Raw genomic sequence first — 17,688 nt, forward strand, 5'->3', positions numbered from 1 at the left:
ATTTAAGCTGCTCCAAAGAGTATTTTTTCAGCAGCAGCAGAATGATACACTTTAATATCTCTTGTCTTCGTGTCCCCTCTTTGTTCAGGAGCTGCTTGAACCCAGACAAGCCCCCTGCACCTGGGGTGGAGCCATGGAGGTGTCCCCTGACCTTCCTTTAGTCCTAGTTGCTTTTTTTCTTTTTTTGAGCTTGATTTCCTTGCTGTGTTTTGTTTTCTCCCCTCAGACCAATATCGGCTCCATCCTGGCTTCAGTGAACCCCTACAAGCCCATCCCTGGTCTGTACAGTGTGGATGCCATAGAGCTGTACAGGCAGCACCGCCTGGGTGAGCTGCCTCCCCATATCTTTGCCACTGCTAACGAGTGCTACTGCTGCTTGTGGAAGCGTCACGACAGCCAGTGTGTTCTGATAAGGTCAGAAAGGGGGGAATTGGCTGCTCTGGCTGCATTGTGTGCCGTGGGTTGGAGGGCTGTTACTTTGGTTTGTCCTGGAGCTGTGAGTGCAACACATCTCTTCCTCCACAGCGGAGAAAGTGGAGCTGGAAAGACTGAGAGCACCAAGCTGCTGCTGAAGTTCCTGTCAGCCATGAGCCAGACCTCCCTCGGGGCCCCAGCCTCTGAGAAGAGCACACACGTGGAGGAAGCCATCCTGGAGAGCAGGTGCGTTTCACCACCATATCACTTTGCAGGCACTATCTTCTGGGCAGCACTTGTGTTTGGGCTGGTGGGCCTGAGCAGAGGGTTAATACTCCAGCAAGGCTGGGATTTCTACAGCCTTCAGTAGCTCCTCTGCCATGCCCACCTCTGAGCTGGCCCACAAGTCAAGGCACAGCCCTGGTCTCACATCTCCTGTGACACAGTGCCCTATGGCCATGGATGGAGGGCACATGGGTAACATCCCTCTGTGAGGCAGGGCAGTGTGGGCAGCAGGAAACCTTTGGGAAAAAAAAATAAAACTCTTAAGAACAGCACAGTCACGACTCAAGACTTGCTGTGATCAGTTGTTCTATAATCTGTTATAACGAATAACTTCTGAATAATCCCCTATCTGCGTCCGTCTCGAGAGGAACCGCACAGCAGACAGATGGAGACATTTAAAAAGCCCATATTTCTCAGGGTAACAACTGCGGTTGGTTTTTTTGTTCAAAGCTATGTATGTCTTAAAATCGAGCATGACGACACCCAGGCCATGCTTGTAGGATCTCCAGGCTCCGTGCTTGTAGGGCCTTCAGGTTATTTTAAAATTGGCTGCATTGCAAAATGGAATATTTTAATCCTGGATTCTGTGTGTCGCTTTGAATGGTATTAAGTTTTTTCCCCGGTGCAAGAACCAAACTGCGTGGTAACTCACCCCTTCCCATCTGTATGAGCTTCCTGGAGACGGGAAGGTGACCAAGAGACAGAGCTTTCCAACTCATCACCCACCCAAAGTTTGATAGATTCTTTCCCTTTTTTTGTGATACTTTTTTTCTGAAGTGAATAATGTGAATCTCTTAGAATGAAGTTCCCTAATATGTAATTTGTATGTACTCTCTCAGCTTGGAAATCATGTGACCTGTATCAACCCAATTGAGTTTTTAAGTAGCAGGATCAGGACCCGACCAATCAGTGTAGTGCTGCTTGTTTGAAGATGTTTGCCTGTAAGTTTAAGAGATTACTGAAATTGGCTTCTCTTTCAAAAGAGGAAGCAGAAACAAGAAAAAAAAAAAAAAAACAGATGTTTTGAAGCTGCAGTGTTTGCCCTAGATGGTGCTCCTGACCATCATGAACAAAATATGAGCCCATTCTGTGGGGTGCTGCTGTACGAAGCACACGACCTGCCGGCCTCTTACCATTTCTGAAGCTGTGCTGGTGGGGAATGCCCTCAACGGAACGAACACCAGCTGCTTACACTGATCGGGGTCTGATTTAATTAAGTCAATCCCAAAGGTTTAAAATTGCATAGTGCATGGTGACAAATTGCTCTTGCCATCTTTCTTTGCCCTTGAGCTCTTCCTGCTTGTCCAGTCTGGGGCTTTAACAAACGAATCTCGCACAGCAGTGTGTGCTGTACAATTGGCAGAAGGCTGGGCACAGGCTTTGTTGTAACGGTAATCACATCACCACTCCCTTCTTTGTTGCCTTGTTTCTTGCAGCCCAATTCTGGAGGCCTTTGGAAACGCCAAGACGGTTTATAATAACAACTCTAGTCGCTTTGGCAAGTTCATCCAGCTGCACTTCTCTCAGCATGGGCATATCCAGGGCGGACGAGTCACTGACTGTATCCTTTTCTTTGGTGGACCAGGAATGGTTGGAGGGAGTGGAGAGAAGGAGGAGCTCAGGGTGGGTCTGGAAATGGCTCATCACCATTTATTGATTATTTAGAAGGGTGAAACCAAAGCAAGTCAGTACGTCCTGCACAGTATTTGTATGTAGAGGACGACGGGAATTCAGAGCACCAATTGCAGCTCCTCCTTTTGGGGTGCCCATCTTCAGTGGACCTTGAGACCTTAATCAAGGACAGGAAAGGGTGGATGTAGTCCAGTTATGTTGTGCCATGACTGCTTTCTTCCTTGTTTGCCCACATAGTCCTATCCCAAAGGCTGTGACACATCTTTTATCTAATGAGGCAGCTAAAGCTGCATTTATTGACGTTGGTGTTCAAAGCTGCCGATCACTGCAAACCACACCAATTTCCACTGGAGCAGCAACCAGATGAATTTACTACTGCTGTAAATAACAGGCTGGGATTGTTTAGTCTCTGCTCTTTGTGATGTCGGTAGATGAAAGATAGCTGTCTCTTGCAGAAACCCAGAGAGCTGATGCAAGACTTATGTGAAATGCAGTCTCTCAGATTGAAGTGGCCCCTCTAATCTCTCGAGGTAGCCATGGTATGGCTCATCCTTTGTTAGGTTACCCCACTGTTATGCAGGTCTTGTGTTCTATGGGACCCTGCCCTTTTATATGTCTCTTTAGCACATTATACCTCTGTGGAAAGTGCGTAGTGAGGAATAGCCATATACTGTTTGAATGCTTTCTCCTTGACACGTGGGTCAGATTTACTGGAAAAGGTAGGTGTCATTTCTATCATAGCCATGGTGAAGCAGTGCCAGTGCTGCTGTTGCCTCCACCCCTGGGAGCAGTGTGCAGACACCAGCTCTTCAGATGTTAATACCACAACTGCCCCAAGTGAGGAAGAGGGTGGTGGAGGGACAGGAGGTTCTGTATCCACTGGAGCCTGTCCTCCTGCCTTTGATAAACACCAGGAAGTCCAGAGGGGCTCTAAGAAAATGGGTTTACTGAGGGGAAAAGGAGAGAGCAAGTAATTTGGTTCCATGGAGATGCTTATGGTGGTACAACTCCAAATGTCATCATCTGTGCTCTGATTCAATTTGCTTTGGACTCAGGAGGCTCACTGAGGGGCAGGACCAGAACCTGCAAGGTTCCATTTCCCCATGGGCACACTCTCAGTGAGTTACATGCTTAGCAGCACAGCAGCACAAGAGAAGATCTCGATGTTCACCTTGTTCAGGCAACATCATTGCTAAGCTGGAGGCAGCCTCTCTTGTGCATTGGCCCTAGAGATTTACCTGTATCCCATCCTCCCTCCACCTTTGCAACCACAAGTGCAGCCTCTTCCTGCTGGCTACGCCTGCATTCTTTGTTTCAGAACAGAGTGGTACACCAGAACCCTGGAGAGAGGAATTATCACATCTTCTATGCTCTGCTGGCTGGTGTGAGCGGGGAGCTGAAAGGTAACTCCATTTTCTGGGGTATTGCTTAGTCCCCTCTCTAGTCCAGCCTGTAAAGCCTTGGCAGCAAAGGTGCCAAGTGAAACAGAAAACAGTGGAGACCATGGCTAGCATTGCTCTTATCTGCCTTTCTAAGCTGGTGTCCCAGACTGCTTCTTTTCCCTTGTGTGTAGTATATTCCTACCTCTTGATCATCCTTTTCTTCTTTCTCCATAGATCTTTCAGTTCTCCTGTGTTCTTTTTGCAAAGGGGGATCAAATCTGCAGATAGTATTCAAGATGTGGTTGTGCCACATGTATATGCAGAGACCTAATTCAGCTTTTTATGTTTTGCACTGTGTTCCTTCTGTGCAATTTTCAGTAACCAGTTTTTGATTGCTGCTCAGCACTGAGACGTGTTCAGAAATCCTACTGTGGCTCTCTGAACCGTCTCAAGTGGAAATACTTAATTTAGAGGTCATTGCTCATTGTGTATACTAGGACTATTTTTCTGTACACTTAACAAGATTGAATTTCATTATTTTTTTTTTCCTTCTCTTTTTTCCAAGTCATTTCAGTACTGAAAGCTCCTTCTGTGCCTCTGCAGGCAGCCTGAGGTCTGACTGTTCTAAATCATTTTGCATACCACTGCCAGCTTTGCTCCTGCACACCCCCTCGCTCAGTGTGGTCACTGTCTAGGGGCACCCCCCCAAGGCATATGGAATCTGTTTAGATGAACATACCCATTGTGGTGACCATACCCATTGTTTTAGGGTACCAAGACTGTAGGAGGAAAGGGCTATTTGCTAAATAAACTGTTGTCTCTTTCTTTCCCTGCTTCCTTTGCTGTTGCAGAGAGCCTCTCCCTTGCTGAGCCGGAGTCTTATCGGTACTTGAGCCAGTCTGGCTGTGTGAGTGATGAGAACTTGAATGATGGAGAAATGTTCACTAAGGTCATGGTGAGTTCTGCTCTAATCCTCCTGAGCTTCCTGGGTACAATCTCATGGGCTAGGCGTGCTGCAGGATCTGGACCTGACAGGCAGAATTGATTTGTCCTACTTTAAAACCTTCTCAACTCTTTTACCTGCTCATGGTAAAAACAAGGCTCAAAGAGTGTTTTTAGTGTACAGCAGTGGGAGAGTCTGGGAAGCAGTCAAGGATGAATAATAATTTAGAACAACGGAGACTCTGGGGAATGTAATTCTCAGCCCTCTGTCCCATACTGATTCCTGAGAGCTCTCTAGATGTCCTGGTACTGGAAACCTCACATTGACCATTTTAAAGGGAACACTTAAGCATTCTCCAGAGGTGTTCTAGTTGTATCACCCCTGCAAATGGCATATTCTGAAATACCACACTGTTTTCTGTCAACATCTACAACTTTTCCAGAGTTCATGAGTTCATCAGGATGAATATGCAATCCACGTTTTGTTTGATAAGTGGTGTGTTATCAGCCCAAGGGCTCTAGTAATGTAGGTGGAACCAGATAGGCTAGGTGAGTGGATAAAAGGGGGAAAGAGAGCAGTTTAGGATTTCAATAGCTCCTGCTTAGATGTGATTTAAAGGAAAGAAATGTCTCTAATACAGTAGAGGTTTTCAATGACAACGTGGCATTTATACTTCAGCTGAGGAGTGGGCTCGGGGTGTAAGCATGGTGGTTCCATTGTACTTTGGTTGTATCTACAGCCAACACTGGCTGTGTGGTTTTGTGTAGACTGCCATGAAGGTGGTGGACTTCAGCAGCGAAGAGATCCGAGACATCTTCAAACTTCTTTCTGGCACTCTTCACCTGGGAAATGTTGAGTTCATGACAGCTGGTGGGGCCCAGGTTACAACCAAAGCAGGTAAGTAAGACCCTCATGACTTGATCAGTAATGCAAAACCCCATAAAACCCTCAATGAAGTTTACTGTGCAGTTCTTTCCCCCTATTCTGGCCAGCAGTGCCTTTGCCAGAGGATTCCCTGCAGTTTAGCCTTGCCTCCGCTGCCACAGGAGGCATGGCCTCAAGCATCAATATGGTTTAGTTGGGCTTGAATACTTTCAAAGCAAGTTCACAATCTCACAGTTTATTTTTTGCTTTGAAAGAGCAAGGAGGAGTTTTAGACTGTGGCAGAAATGCTAATTCAGGGCCTGAATCAGTTACTGAGCACCTGGTAGGAAAGCAGGGTCAACCCAGGGGAGCTCAGATGCATGCAATGCACTGAGTGACTGAAAGGGGTGGATCCATGATCCATCCCTTCCCACACTTCATTTAAGGGTTAGCAGTGGAGGTAAGGGTATCTCACTGGAGATTCTTGCATACTTGAGGCCTTCTAAAGGTAAGCTATTTTTTCCCCTTTATTTCTGTATCCATGGCTGCTGCGTTTGGGTTTGTCCTTGTTTACTGCAACGAGAGACTTTGTTACCCTGCTATTATTGCTATACTTTCCCTCGTGTTATAGTGTTACATAGATAAATCTATTTCAGATTTTCCTCTGAAGTGCCTGCTAGTTTGCACTGTTACGGATAGCCAGCCTGAGCTGTGCTGATAAAGTGACTCCCTAGACAAATAGAAGTAATGAATATATATCATGAATGCTTGAAGTCTACAGTTAATTTCCTCTTTTCTGGACACAAGTTCAGCAATCCCACACTGCACTCTTGTGCCTTTAGGAAAATGTATCTTCCCACTTGCTGGTGCTGGGATTTTCCTGGTGTTCTGCTCTTCCTGTTGTGAGTAGTAGGGCTGACTTTAGCCTGTGTCTGTTTGCAGCCCTGATGAGTATTGACCCTGCCTTATAGTAGGTATGTGAGCACACAGCTTCACGTGTGCCAAGGAGAATTAAGTAAAGGGACTTCTTTTGCTGGAGCTTAATTGCTTGCCTTAGAGGAGTCCCTGGGAATTCCATGCTGAGCTACAGAATGTGGATTCCTTGCCCTGTTGGGGATCCATCCGGGGGGAAAAAAAAAACGTGTCTGTCTTTCTTGTTAGTGCTGAACATTGCCAGTGACCTCCTGGGCTTAGATGCCTTCCAGCTTTCTGAAGTCCTGACTCAGAGATCCATGATTCTGCGTGGGGAAGAGATCAGCTCCCCCCTCACTGTGGAGCAGGTAAGTATCTTAGTGTGTTCTGCTGCTTCTGTGTTTCCAGGCCGTCTATCATCCGCTCAGGTTTAGAGTTCCCTGTTATACCCTCTCAGCTGTGTCCTTCAGTCTTTTGCCCTCAGCAGTACATCAGATCCCAGTGTTGCCACTTCTGCTTTCTAGACTTTAGGGGCAGGCAGTGCACAATACCAGTTTTAGATGACCTTCAGTAACCAGGTTGTGCTCCTATCATGCAGAGGGTGCATCAGGTGCTTTGTGGTCATTGAATGTGTGCATGCTTTTGCCTTGCAGAATTCCCAGGTTATCTTGTGTTTATTGGAAGGTAAAAACTGACACGCAGTTACCACAAAACATCCAGCAGATGTTAGGCTGTTACCCCACAGTAGCTTGATTGTGTATCCACATGTGCAGAATTGCTCACCAAACTACAGTGTTCTTGTCTCCAAACCCGTACTGCCTGCTGGAGCCAGTTCTGCTCATCTCTTGCATTTCTCTGTGGTTCATGGCAGTGTTGTTCCTACTGGCTGTAGCTCATGGTGCCACTGGTCACTTGAGGGCACTCTTGGTGCTTTAGGTCTATGCATAGATAACTGGAAAATCATCTTTTGTCATTAATAAAGGCAAGACGCTGGGAAATGAGGGCTACTGCTACTAAGACAAAATAAGCATTGTATTATAGCAAAGTAAATATCTGTAATGGAAATCTTGGGCTAGCACAGACAGCAAAGGGTTATCAATCTGCCCTGTGCACTGGCAGAGAAGCCAGTGTTTCTGGGCTCCCTCTGACAGATGTCAGTCCAGCCTTGCTTCTCATTTCCTGCCAAAGGTGTTTCATGGCCTCTTTTAAGCACACTTGCTACAGCAGAGATTGGAGCTGAAAAATAGCCCTCAGACAAGGCCAGCCTTTAGCATCCCAGCTCTTCACTTTACAAGCTTCAGTTTATGTGAAGTTTTTCACTTTGTATTCATTTTTCTCTCAAGTAAACAATTAGATTCCTTCAATACTCACACACAGGCAATTTTCTAAACCTCTTTTCCTGCTACAAGTGGATGGTACAGCTTAGGTGCCCTCACTGGGTGAGCCTGTTGCATTGACCAGCAGGCCTATATGGTTGTACAGGCTCTTAGCCCCCATGTTCTGCGCTCACCTCTTCCCACTTGCTGCTGTGGTAATGTGATGATGATGCTGCCAAGCATTTCATCTTCTGTAACGGGCTTGCTGCCCATCTGAGCTTTGACATTTCAGTGGGTTGAATGGATGAACCCGCCTGAAGGCGGGCAGGGCTGGGAGGGTGAAAAGGGCCTTTGAAAAATCTCATGCCATGCTGTGGGGGCTGTGGTTTTGCTGTACAGCTGGATGGGGGGGTGGGTCTGACTCTACTTGGATTCTGCAGCTAGAGAGCTTGGGGTCCTTCCCTGTCTTGATGTGTGAGAGATACCTGGAGAAGGCTTGTATGCCTGCACTTTGATAACTTGGTGGCAGAATGTTCTATGAGGTTCCGCCCTGCCGGGTTTGAACAATTGAGCTGATACCTGCTCTACAAGGGTACTGAACTGAGGAATCAGGATGTTCTGTGATTTTTATGCTATTTTGTCTGTCACTGCAAATACTGGCTTACTTGAGAGTTATTTTGCCACCTATCCTACTCCAGCACCTGTTCCAAAATACATCATTGATTTACTTTATTCTATTTTTTGCTAATTCCTTCAGCCTCTCTTGATCAGTTACCTAAAGGTCAAACATGGTACATCTGTGCAAGTCTGGCCTATTTGCAATCCTGAATGTTGAGAAATGGAGGGACCTGAATTCCTGTAGAGATTCCTGATGCCCCTCATGTCTTCTGTTCTCCCTGTGACTTGTTTTTTCCTCTCTGCATTTACAGGCAGCAGACTCCCGTGACTCCCTCTCCATGGCACTGTATTCCCAATGCTTCTCATGGCTCATTGGCAAGATTAATACGAAGATCAAAGGCAAGGAAAACTTTAAGTCTGTGGGCATCCTGGATATCTTTGGCTTCGAGAACTTCCAGGTCAGGATTTTGTTTTTCATAGGGTATGTTGTTTTTGAAGAGGTCAGGTGATGCAGGGAGGATGTTTTGTAGGTTTGTATCCTGTGTAAGATAGTATAGGGCATTTTGGGGCTTGTCCACTGTCTCCTCTCTCTGGAAGTGGCAAAGTCTGTTTAGCTGCCTGTTTTTGATACCTGCGTTCATGCAGGCTGATGTTCAAGATACAGTTTGTGACACATACTCTAAGCAAGTACTACTTCAGTGCTACTTTAGTATTACTTATATCTGTTTGCTTTGTGCTTATATGCAAAGTAGATGTTCAGTTCTTACATGTATGTTATCTGGTTACATCCATTTCACCTCTTGCTGAGAATCTAGTGTGGAATACTCCTGTTTGCAATTGAGAAATGTATGTTGAGCAACTATTTAGTGACTGCTCGGTCATTTCAAAGAAGAGGAAGCCCAGTGGCCTAACCTTTACAGAACAATGTTTCTTTCATCCTGAGAAGAAATGTGATTGTCTTATAGCATCCTTTACTACTATTTAGGCCTATTGTGTTAACCAAGCATGAGCCACAAAAATTCTTCTCCTGATGGGTCTCCCCATACTGTCTTTCTTGTGTCCATCTTGACACCCTTGTCCCTGTGCTCTCTGGCTTTGTTCCAGGCCTGGCACCTTCCCTATAGCTGTTGCAGGAGAGAAAACTTATCACAGGGACAAGACTATTAAAATCTTTCTTTCTTCCCACAGGTGAATCGTTTTGAGCAGTTTAACATTAACTATGCAAATGAGAAGCTCCAGGAATATTTCAACAAGCATATCTTCTCCTTGGAGCAGCTGGAGTACAACAGGTGACAAATGGAGGAGTAGGGCCTTTATTGCTTTTGAGGGTGGTTGAAAAGAGGACTTAATTCCTCCTTTGTGTTGTCCAAGCAGGAAAGGCAGCTGAGCCTCGGTGCAGCCCTGACTTTTGGTGCATCTGTAAGTGCCATCCGTGGGCTCTTTGCCAACATAAGTCACTTGTCTCCAAGCAAAAGCTGTCTGCCTTGCAGGGTTTTGAGCCCTCTCTTGTTATCAGATGGTGGCTGTCATGAGTCTGAGTCAGGCCCAGAAAGAGCATGGCTTAAGTGATGACTTTCTGTTGGGCTCTCAGTATAGCTAGCAAACCCTCCCCAGCACCTGACATACAGTCCAAATCAATTGCAACATGGTGTGGGTCTCCTGGGAACTATGTCCTTCTATGTACTAGACTCTTCTATTAGACCTGTGAAAACTTCACCTTGATAGTATGTCTGAACACACTTCTTCCTGTTCTGTGCCTTTCCATTTGAGTTCACTGGTTACGGTCAGGTTGGTTGTTTCTGTCACTTGCTGAAGATAGGATCAGAAGAGTAGCTGCACTAGGTTAGTCAAAAAACTTGTCCTCTCTCTGACATCAGCAGAAAGTGGATGATGTCTAAAGGAGAGTGGAAGGACAAAGGAATACGTCAGATACTTTTTCCAAGTGTTCTCCCATTTTCCTCCCACCTTTTCCTTAAGATGTGCCATAGTTGGCTGTGGTCTCATGAACCTAATGTCTGGCACACAGTACTGTCATCTTCCATGAAATTCCACAGTCTTTCCAGAAACCAATGTCAACTTTCAGTGTTCACATATGGTGTGACAGCAACTCCCAAGCTCACCCTCCTATTGGTAGATAGGTAGATATCTGGCATCTCTTTCTGATCTAGAGTTTCCAATGCTGTGAAAATGTTGTTTTTCCTCAGCAAGGAGATTTTAATCAGACTTTTTCTTTTTTTATAGAGCATGGGGCCCTTCTGCACGGTTGTTTTAATTCTGTGAGGTTCATACTGGATTATACTTTGAAAAGTACCTGGGATGCTCTAGATTACTGCAGCTTCTAGAGGAGCCTGCTAGAGAAGTGCTTTGGTTCTTGCTCTGAAACAGAAGCCTTTATGTTTGTGAATGAAGCAATTGAGTAGGGTCAGTGAGGGCAAGAGAGAGCAGCCATGTAAAAGGAGAAGCTGAATAGGCAATTCATGAAATTCTAAAGATTACAAAACTGCAAGGCTATTTATATACTCACTTCTCAGACCAACTCCACTCTTGCAGGAAGCTTGTGTTGGGAATGGCACTGCGACAAAAGATTTTTTTTCTGATGATCACATAGAAGTTTAAATCCCATGGCTGAACTTTGGGAAGGATGAGAGCATTTTATTATTGACTGCTCTTCAAGTTGTTGTAGGATGATGTCGTTAAAGCTCATCATCCACAGTACCCGCTCTGCTTCTTTGTGTTTAGTAAGTAGCCTTACGTGTTTTGTCATTCAATCAGACAAGTGGTCTGTGACACCTGAGACAACTTGACTCAATGGTGACTGCATTGATAGCAGGAATCTCTACTTCCTTCAGCTCTGGAAGGACTTAATGCTCTCAGAAGTAATCCAAGAGGCCTTTTGGTAGAAAAAAATATATATAGCCTTCTGACACTTGTTTTAACATTTAAACATTTAAAGCTGTGAGCTGGTATTTTTGTCATTAAAGCAATGAGATGATCTGCTCCATTTAGGGGTAGGTAGTTTTTTTCCCATTCTTAAGGATTGAATTTAGTTTGCTGCTCCCAGCCATTGGCCACAGGTTTCTGAATGCTTTGGACCTGAAAGTATGACACCTGGGCTGAGGGCTTGTAGGGAACACCTTCACTGTCTTAATGTTAGTCTTTACTTGGAGGGACTCTGTATCAGAAAGTCAGTAAGTAGTTTTACTTTTTGCCTGTAGTCTTTCTTGCAAGTGTCTTTTTTGGGCATAGGACAGCCCAGCTCCTGCAAATCCTCCTCAGTCCTGGGAAAGCCATTCTCAGCCACTTCTCTCCTGTGGCTCAGGGCATTGATTCTTCCCTTTCACTTAATTTTCTGTTTGTTCTTGACTGTCAGGGAAGGGATAAACTGGGAAGCTATTGACTGGATGGATAATGCGGAGTGCCTGGACCTTATTGAGAAGGTGAGCGACTGTCTGGAACAGATTCCAGGGATCACAGTGGTGTTTGTTGATTATCTCGGGGCCATCCATGAGATCTCTCGGTTTTAAAAACAAGTAGTTGCTTAAATCCTCTTTCCTTTACGACTTGCCAGAAGCATGAGCTGTTTTAGCCCTAGTTCCAGCTTTAAGAAAGCATATCCATGCTTTCAGCTTAAGCTTTGCCGGGTATAACTTGCGGGTTATTGCTCACCACATCATTCAAATCTGTTTCTTGGCTTGTTGCTATGTAGTTCAAACCTTTGCTGTCTGTGAAAGCCTGTCTCTTGTTTGGCTGCAGAAACTGGGTCTACTGGCTTTGGTGAATGAAGAGAGTCGATTCCCCAAAGGCACAGACAACACCCTTCTGGAAAAACTTCACAGCCAGCATATGGTAAGTAAGAAAATATCCCGACAGGCAAATGATCAGTATGTTAGCCCTATCAGCATTTCAAAGCTGAAAGTGAAGGTTTTGCTGATGTAAAATATGTGCTTTGTGCAGGAAATTTGCAATGCCCTAGGCTCTAGTCTGCAAGTGTTTAATAAGGCTGCACTGAACAACAGTAATAAAAGAAGGAACCTGCAGATGGTTTCTTGCACACAGAGAGAGGGAGCATGCAGGCTGCAGGTGGAGATCTGACTTTGTGGCATGGAATGGAGGTCAGGTTCTGCTGGTCTGTGATGGGATGTGGAGCAGCACCATGGGCACAGGATGCGGCTGCATGGTGTGGGTGGCTTTTTTCTGCCAAGTGACTCACAGTAGCCTGCTCCAGAGCAAGTCAAATCTATCTCCTGGGGCTGGGGATGGTTTTTGCTTCATGACTTTTAATGGAAACTCTCTTATTGTTCTTAATTAGTTACATTCTTTCCTCTTTCTTGTGTTCTGGATGCAGGAGTAGGAGGGTTCTTTCCTGCAGGACAGAAAGTTATCCTGGGGGCACAGCATCCACAGTGAGATCGCTGTAGCAGTCCTGTACCCTGTCTCCAGTACAGCCAGCACCCTGTTCATCACAGTAGATGAACAGAGTCCTAATAGACTGAAAACAAAGCAAATCAAACACCATAGCAGGTGCTTACAGAGTAATTCACTACTTAGCAATAGCCTTGTTGGCCAGTAGTTTACCTGCTCCCCTAATTAAGGGTTCATCCCAGCCTGAAAACATACTAATTCATATATTTTTATTTATTTATTTTTGTTTTTGTTGGAGTAGGTGCAGATATTCTCATTTTTCTCATTAAATATTTTGTTGGAAATATTTCCTTTCTTTAGGCTTAAATGGATGCCTTCAATTCAGTCTGCTGTGGCTTTCCCTTATACTAAAGGTCGAGGTATATAAGAATGCCTGATTTAGCTTCTCATTGGTATTTTGTGTATTTTAATATCTCAGTAATATTTTAATATATCGCTTATTTTGTATTTTCTTTGTGAACTGTCCCTACCTCTTAAGTTTGTCTCCAGATGGAGAAATTTCAAAGCTCCTCTTTCTTTCTGCTGTTTGTCTCTGAACTCCTCTAGGTGTTTTCCCTAATCTTTTCTGAGATAAATAATCAAACCAGAAAGCAGTTCCCTTGGTAAGAAGGTGCCTGTTTATTGTACAGCAGCATGAGACCGTCAGCATTATTTTGCATTCTTTTATGCCCCTCAACATTTTGGTTGCTGTTTTTGGTGATTTCTGTACATTGAGTGGCCTTTTCATTAAGCTGTTCATAGTGTCACCTCTACCTGCTTTGAGGAGATAGCAGTTACCGTGGAACCCCAGGGCCCATAGGAGAAAGAGAAGAACTCTGTGAGGAGCTGGAGCACAGGAAGGAAAGTGAAGTAGGCAGTGGTCTGGAGTTTGTATTTTTAGAAGGTTGAGTGTTCTTTGTACTGGTTGAGTGTCTCTGGTGGGCTGGAAGAGTTTTAGAAGGTACCAGCTCGCTTGCTAGAAAGCCTGATGGACCTTGTGGGAGAAAAAGCCATCTTCTGCATTTTCTGTGGATTGCAAAAGGGTTAATGAGGAAGAGCATAAGTGCTGAGACTTAAGAGAATATGACCTCTGACTCTGGGTTGCGTAGCTGTAGGAGAGCTGGGAGAAGGAACTTGGAGAACTGTAGGCATGGATGAAATTTACGGATCTAATAGCTGGGGGCTGGGCAAGCATTTGGCAGTGAAATCTACTTGGGGTTACTAATCAGACAGACCTTGTGGAAATAATCAGAGTTGTGGAGTGCGGGAGTATAGACATACTGTGCACTTGCCTTTTTCTTACTCTACATAGCCACTGCTGGAGGCAGAATGCTCAGCTCGATGGATCACTTATCTCAAGTAATGTGGCTGTTCTTGTGTATCTAAGGGTTATCATGTAAAACAAAGAAGGAGGGGCGAGGGGGGGGAAGGTGGAGAGAAGGAAAGGGATATTAGAAGAGCTAGAGAGCTAGTAAGAGAAAGGAAAATAAATGTGGAAAAAAGAGGTAGAGAGGTACAAAGAAAGATGAAATATAGAGGAAAACAGGAGACATACGTGTATCTCCTTTGACAAAGTAAAATATGTAGGAGTTCTGCAAAGCTGCCATCTTCCCTGCATCCTGATCCCATGTACTGCACCACGTGGTTTGTGTGGAGCTGAGATTTCATGGGTGTCAGACATGCAAGAATTAACATTTCATCCATGGCATGCCTGCCCAACCTTGATTCTGCAAGCCCTTGCTCACATGAGGAATGCCTTGAAGGGCTGGATTTTTCCATCTTATGGGAATAACATATTTGCAATGTAGATGCAGATAACTGCTGCACATGTGGTCAGGCTCTGCAACAACTAAGTCCTTGCCCATCTCAGCATTGCCATAGTCATGGCTGAGCTCCTGACTGGTCCTATTTATTCCTACAGTGACATTAAGATGCCTTTTTCCCTTTCATTTCAGAGCAATCCTTACTATGTGAAACCTCGAGTGACAGATCATCAGTTTGGCATAAGGCATTATGCTGGTGAGGTAGGTGTTTATGGTGTGTCTGTGAGATGCTTGAGCCTGGGTGTGAGGTCATGGAATATTTGGATGAATGAAGAATCTCTCTGAGCTGTGGGTATGCCTCATACTAGAGCATGGGAGGTGCAATGGGCTTGAAACAGTGTGTCATTTTCAGTTTCAGTATCCTCCAACTGCACACTAAGGAAGGGCTGAGAGGAGGGCATAGACTCTCATCTGCCAAGCAGTGGTAGGTGGGAACACAGGGCACTGCGTGGCACTGGTGATAGTTTCTGACACAAATGGAGTAGCTCGCACCTTGCAGAGGATTTCCTCACTTATTGACTGCAGGGCATATCTCTGCAGCTGCTTCACTTAGCTCCTGGCTTTGAGGTTGGTTTTTCTTGTTAAAATTGATGGCTACAAGCCACCTTCTTGCTAGTAACTGCTGAGCTCTGGAGCTCCTTCTTTGATCCTAAGAACTGAGCTCCCGACAGGTGCCTGCAGCATTACTGCGTAGCTCTGCTGGAGGTCTTATATGTTGGCATGCTAGCGCAGAAGTTCTTATGACTTGTACTGCCCTGTTCTAGCAGCTCTATCTTTGTTGTAGGTGCTTTATGATGTAAGAGGCTTTCTGGAGAAGAACAGAGACACCTTTCGAGATGACATCTTAAACATGCTGAAGGACAGCAGGTATGTATGTCCCCATTATGCTTGAGAGGAGCCCACATCTGTTGGACTGGACTAAGCCACAATCACCTAATAACCAGATCCAGGAAGAGTTTCTTGCCTTTGCATAGAGGCCACTTGGTTTCCACTCTGTTTGTCAGTGTGGGGCTCCCATGGTGTGTTTCATCCAACCTGAGCTGTTGCTGCAAGACCAGGCACTGTCCTCAGTATTATACCCCAGTGCTGCAACATGACCTTAGAGAAATGAGCTGTCTTAGACCCCAAGCAAGACCTGCAATGCAGAGATGGGACCTAGAAGATAGAGAGGCATTAAGTAACGTGGTAGACCCCAGAAATGTTTGTGCTGTGCCTCCACCACACGCTTCTTATCAGAATCCATGTAATTATTGCCTTTGGTCTCCAAGCTGATGAGGCTGTTTCAGTATTGTGTCTGTCCTGCTGCGGAGTTTGCACTGTGAGCAGCCTTGGCACAACCTGAGGGAGCTGAAAGAATGAGCTGCTCTTGATTGCCTTACTCAGACAGCAGCATCTGGGTAACATTTTATATAGGGAATTAAGCCAGAATTGTGGTCACTCTTGTCCAGCGCTGTAGAAGGACTTGGTATTTCAGCAAGCCAGAAAGGGAAATTCTGCTAGAAACAGTCAAAACAATCCCAGTGCTTGTGTCGTTTTGTAAGAACTTATCTAAGGAGAGGTAAAATGGAGTAGAAGAGCCCACATAGATGACTTGCACTGTGAGTAGCCCTAGAATCTCTCTGGTTCTGGAAGGGTTGTGCTTATGACAACATGAGCATCTCTTGGGCACTGCAGGTGCGGCCACAAGAGTTGTTCAGAAGGGGGAAACAGCACAGTGTAGCTGGAATACCGTGCAAGATGCTTTGCAGTGGGAATGGAACAGTACCCAGGAATGAGAGCCATACACTCACAGATGGTGGGTGCCTTGTGTTGTCTTTAATTCTTTTCTTCACCCTTAGGCTGGACTTCATCTATGACCTTTTTGAAAGAGTCTGCAGCCGTTGCAATGAAGAGACTCTGAAGATGGGCACCCAGAGGCGCAGACCGACTGTCAGCTCCCAGTTCAGGGTAGGATGTTTTCCAAGAGAGCAGAAGGCTGCTGGGGAGGAGCAGATGGGTAAAGTGAGGCCTGTGGCCAAGAAGAGTCATTCATCCTCCTTTTGTGTCCAGCACTGGAAATGTGCAGGAATGTGGTAGAGCTAAAAAAAGACAGTGCCGCTGCCCCAAGGATTTCTCTGCATAGCGTAAAATGTGAGATGTTAAGACTGAGTGGAGTGGCAGAGGAAAAGAATATCAATTATAGAGATCTATATTTTTTTTATCTGAAGCTCTTGAGGTTCTTTGATCTTTCATGTTGGTTTGGTGCTTCAGCTAAGTGTGTGTGTCCTGTTCAGGCTGCATCTTTCACAGGCATAATGTCAATCCCAGTAAGACCTTGTTGGGCAACCTACCCACCAAGACTGTCTGCACACTCGCGTTAATTTCATGGTTTTAACTTTATTTGAAGTTAATTTGATGGTATTTAAAGCTCATTTAAAGTTGAATATATGTTTTAAAAAAATAAATAATTTGAGATGGCTGTAAAGCTCAGAGTGGGGATGGCCATGTACGCAGTGTTATGGCAAGCTGTGCATATGTTTTGAGTGGGAAGGGACAGCCTGGGTTATTGAGGGCAGGCTCAGTAACATTACTGGTGGCATAGTAGAACAGTTTTACTCTTTCACTTGATGAATGTGATATAAGAAAAAGCAAATATCAGGAAAATATCAGGAATGGAGGGCTGCTTGAAAAGTGCATTGCATCAAATGAACCTCTTTCTCTCCTGTAGTGACCCATCCCCTGTCTTTTTTCTTGCTGCTTTTTAGGATTCTCTCCATTCCCTGATGGCAACACTTAGCACTTCCAACCCGTTCTTCATCCGCTGCATTAAACCGAACACAGAAAAGGCAAGTCCTCCATCCAGCAGAACGCATGTGTGTGGTGTAGGCACCGTGAGCAGCAACGCTTGCCCAAACCAAACAGGGAATCAAAGCAGTCCCCCCTTCTAGTTGTTCCATGGTTAAGGAAAAATCTACCTTCCAACTGATCAGATTAAAAAGCCTGCATGCTGAATAAAATGCAGCTTTTCCCATCTCCCCTGTGCTTACAAATCCTGGAAGATGAACTGGGCTTGTGCAGAGCCCAGTGCTGTTGCAGAGGAAGCAGTGCTCCTGTTTGTT

The 17,688-nt window shown here is 45.2% G+C and overlaps 1 protein-coding gene across 3 annotated transcripts in view; it reads left to right on the top strand.

The window, feature by feature from the left end:
* LOC140254740 (unconventional myosin-X-like) overlaps positions 1 to 17,688 on the top strand; it is a 65,013-nt gene that overhangs the window by 12,927 nt on the left and 34,398 nt on the right. For all 3 annotated transcript variants that reach the window (XR_011904297.1, XM_072341707.1, XM_072341708.1), the window contains exons 4-19: positions 227 to 414; positions 526 to 660; positions 2,136 to 2,260; positions 3,037 to 3,050; positions 3,650 to 3,734; positions 4,565 to 4,668; positions 5,424 to 5,553; positions 6,682 to 6,800; positions 8,678 to 8,824; positions 9,555 to 9,655; positions 11,737 to 11,803; positions 12,120 to 12,212; positions 14,723 to 14,791; positions 15,375 to 15,457; positions 16,429 to 16,537; positions 17,335 to 17,415. Coding sequence is in view for 2 of the 3 variants with exons in the window: in XM_072341707.1 (XP_072197808.1) it covers positions 227 to 414; positions 526 to 660; positions 2,136 to 2,260; positions 3,037 to 3,050; positions 3,650 to 3,734; positions 4,565 to 4,668; positions 5,424 to 5,553; positions 6,682 to 6,800; positions 8,678 to 8,824; positions 9,555 to 9,655; positions 11,737 to 11,803; positions 12,120 to 12,212; positions 14,723 to 14,791; positions 15,375 to 15,457; positions 16,429 to 16,537; positions 17,335 to 17,415 (1,650 nt within the window). In the remaining variant the exon portion in view is untranslated. The remainder of the gene's footprint in view (positions 1 to 226; positions 415 to 525; positions 661 to 2,135; positions 2,261 to 3,036; positions 3,051 to 3,649; positions 3,735 to 4,564; positions 4,669 to 5,423; positions 5,554 to 6,681; positions 6,801 to 8,677; positions 8,825 to 9,554; positions 9,656 to 11,736; positions 11,804 to 12,119; positions 12,213 to 14,722; positions 14,792 to 15,374; positions 15,458 to 16,428; positions 16,538 to 17,334; positions 17,416 to 17,688) is intronic.

The sequence above is a fragment of the Excalfactoria chinensis genome, chromosome 7 (assembly GCF_039878825.1).
Source record: "Excalfactoria chinensis isolate bCotChi1 chromosome 7, bCotChi1.hap2, whole genome shotgun sequence".
Taxonomy (NCBI): domain Eukaryota; kingdom Metazoa; phylum Chordata; class Aves; order Galliformes; family Phasianidae; genus Excalfactoria; species Excalfactoria chinensis.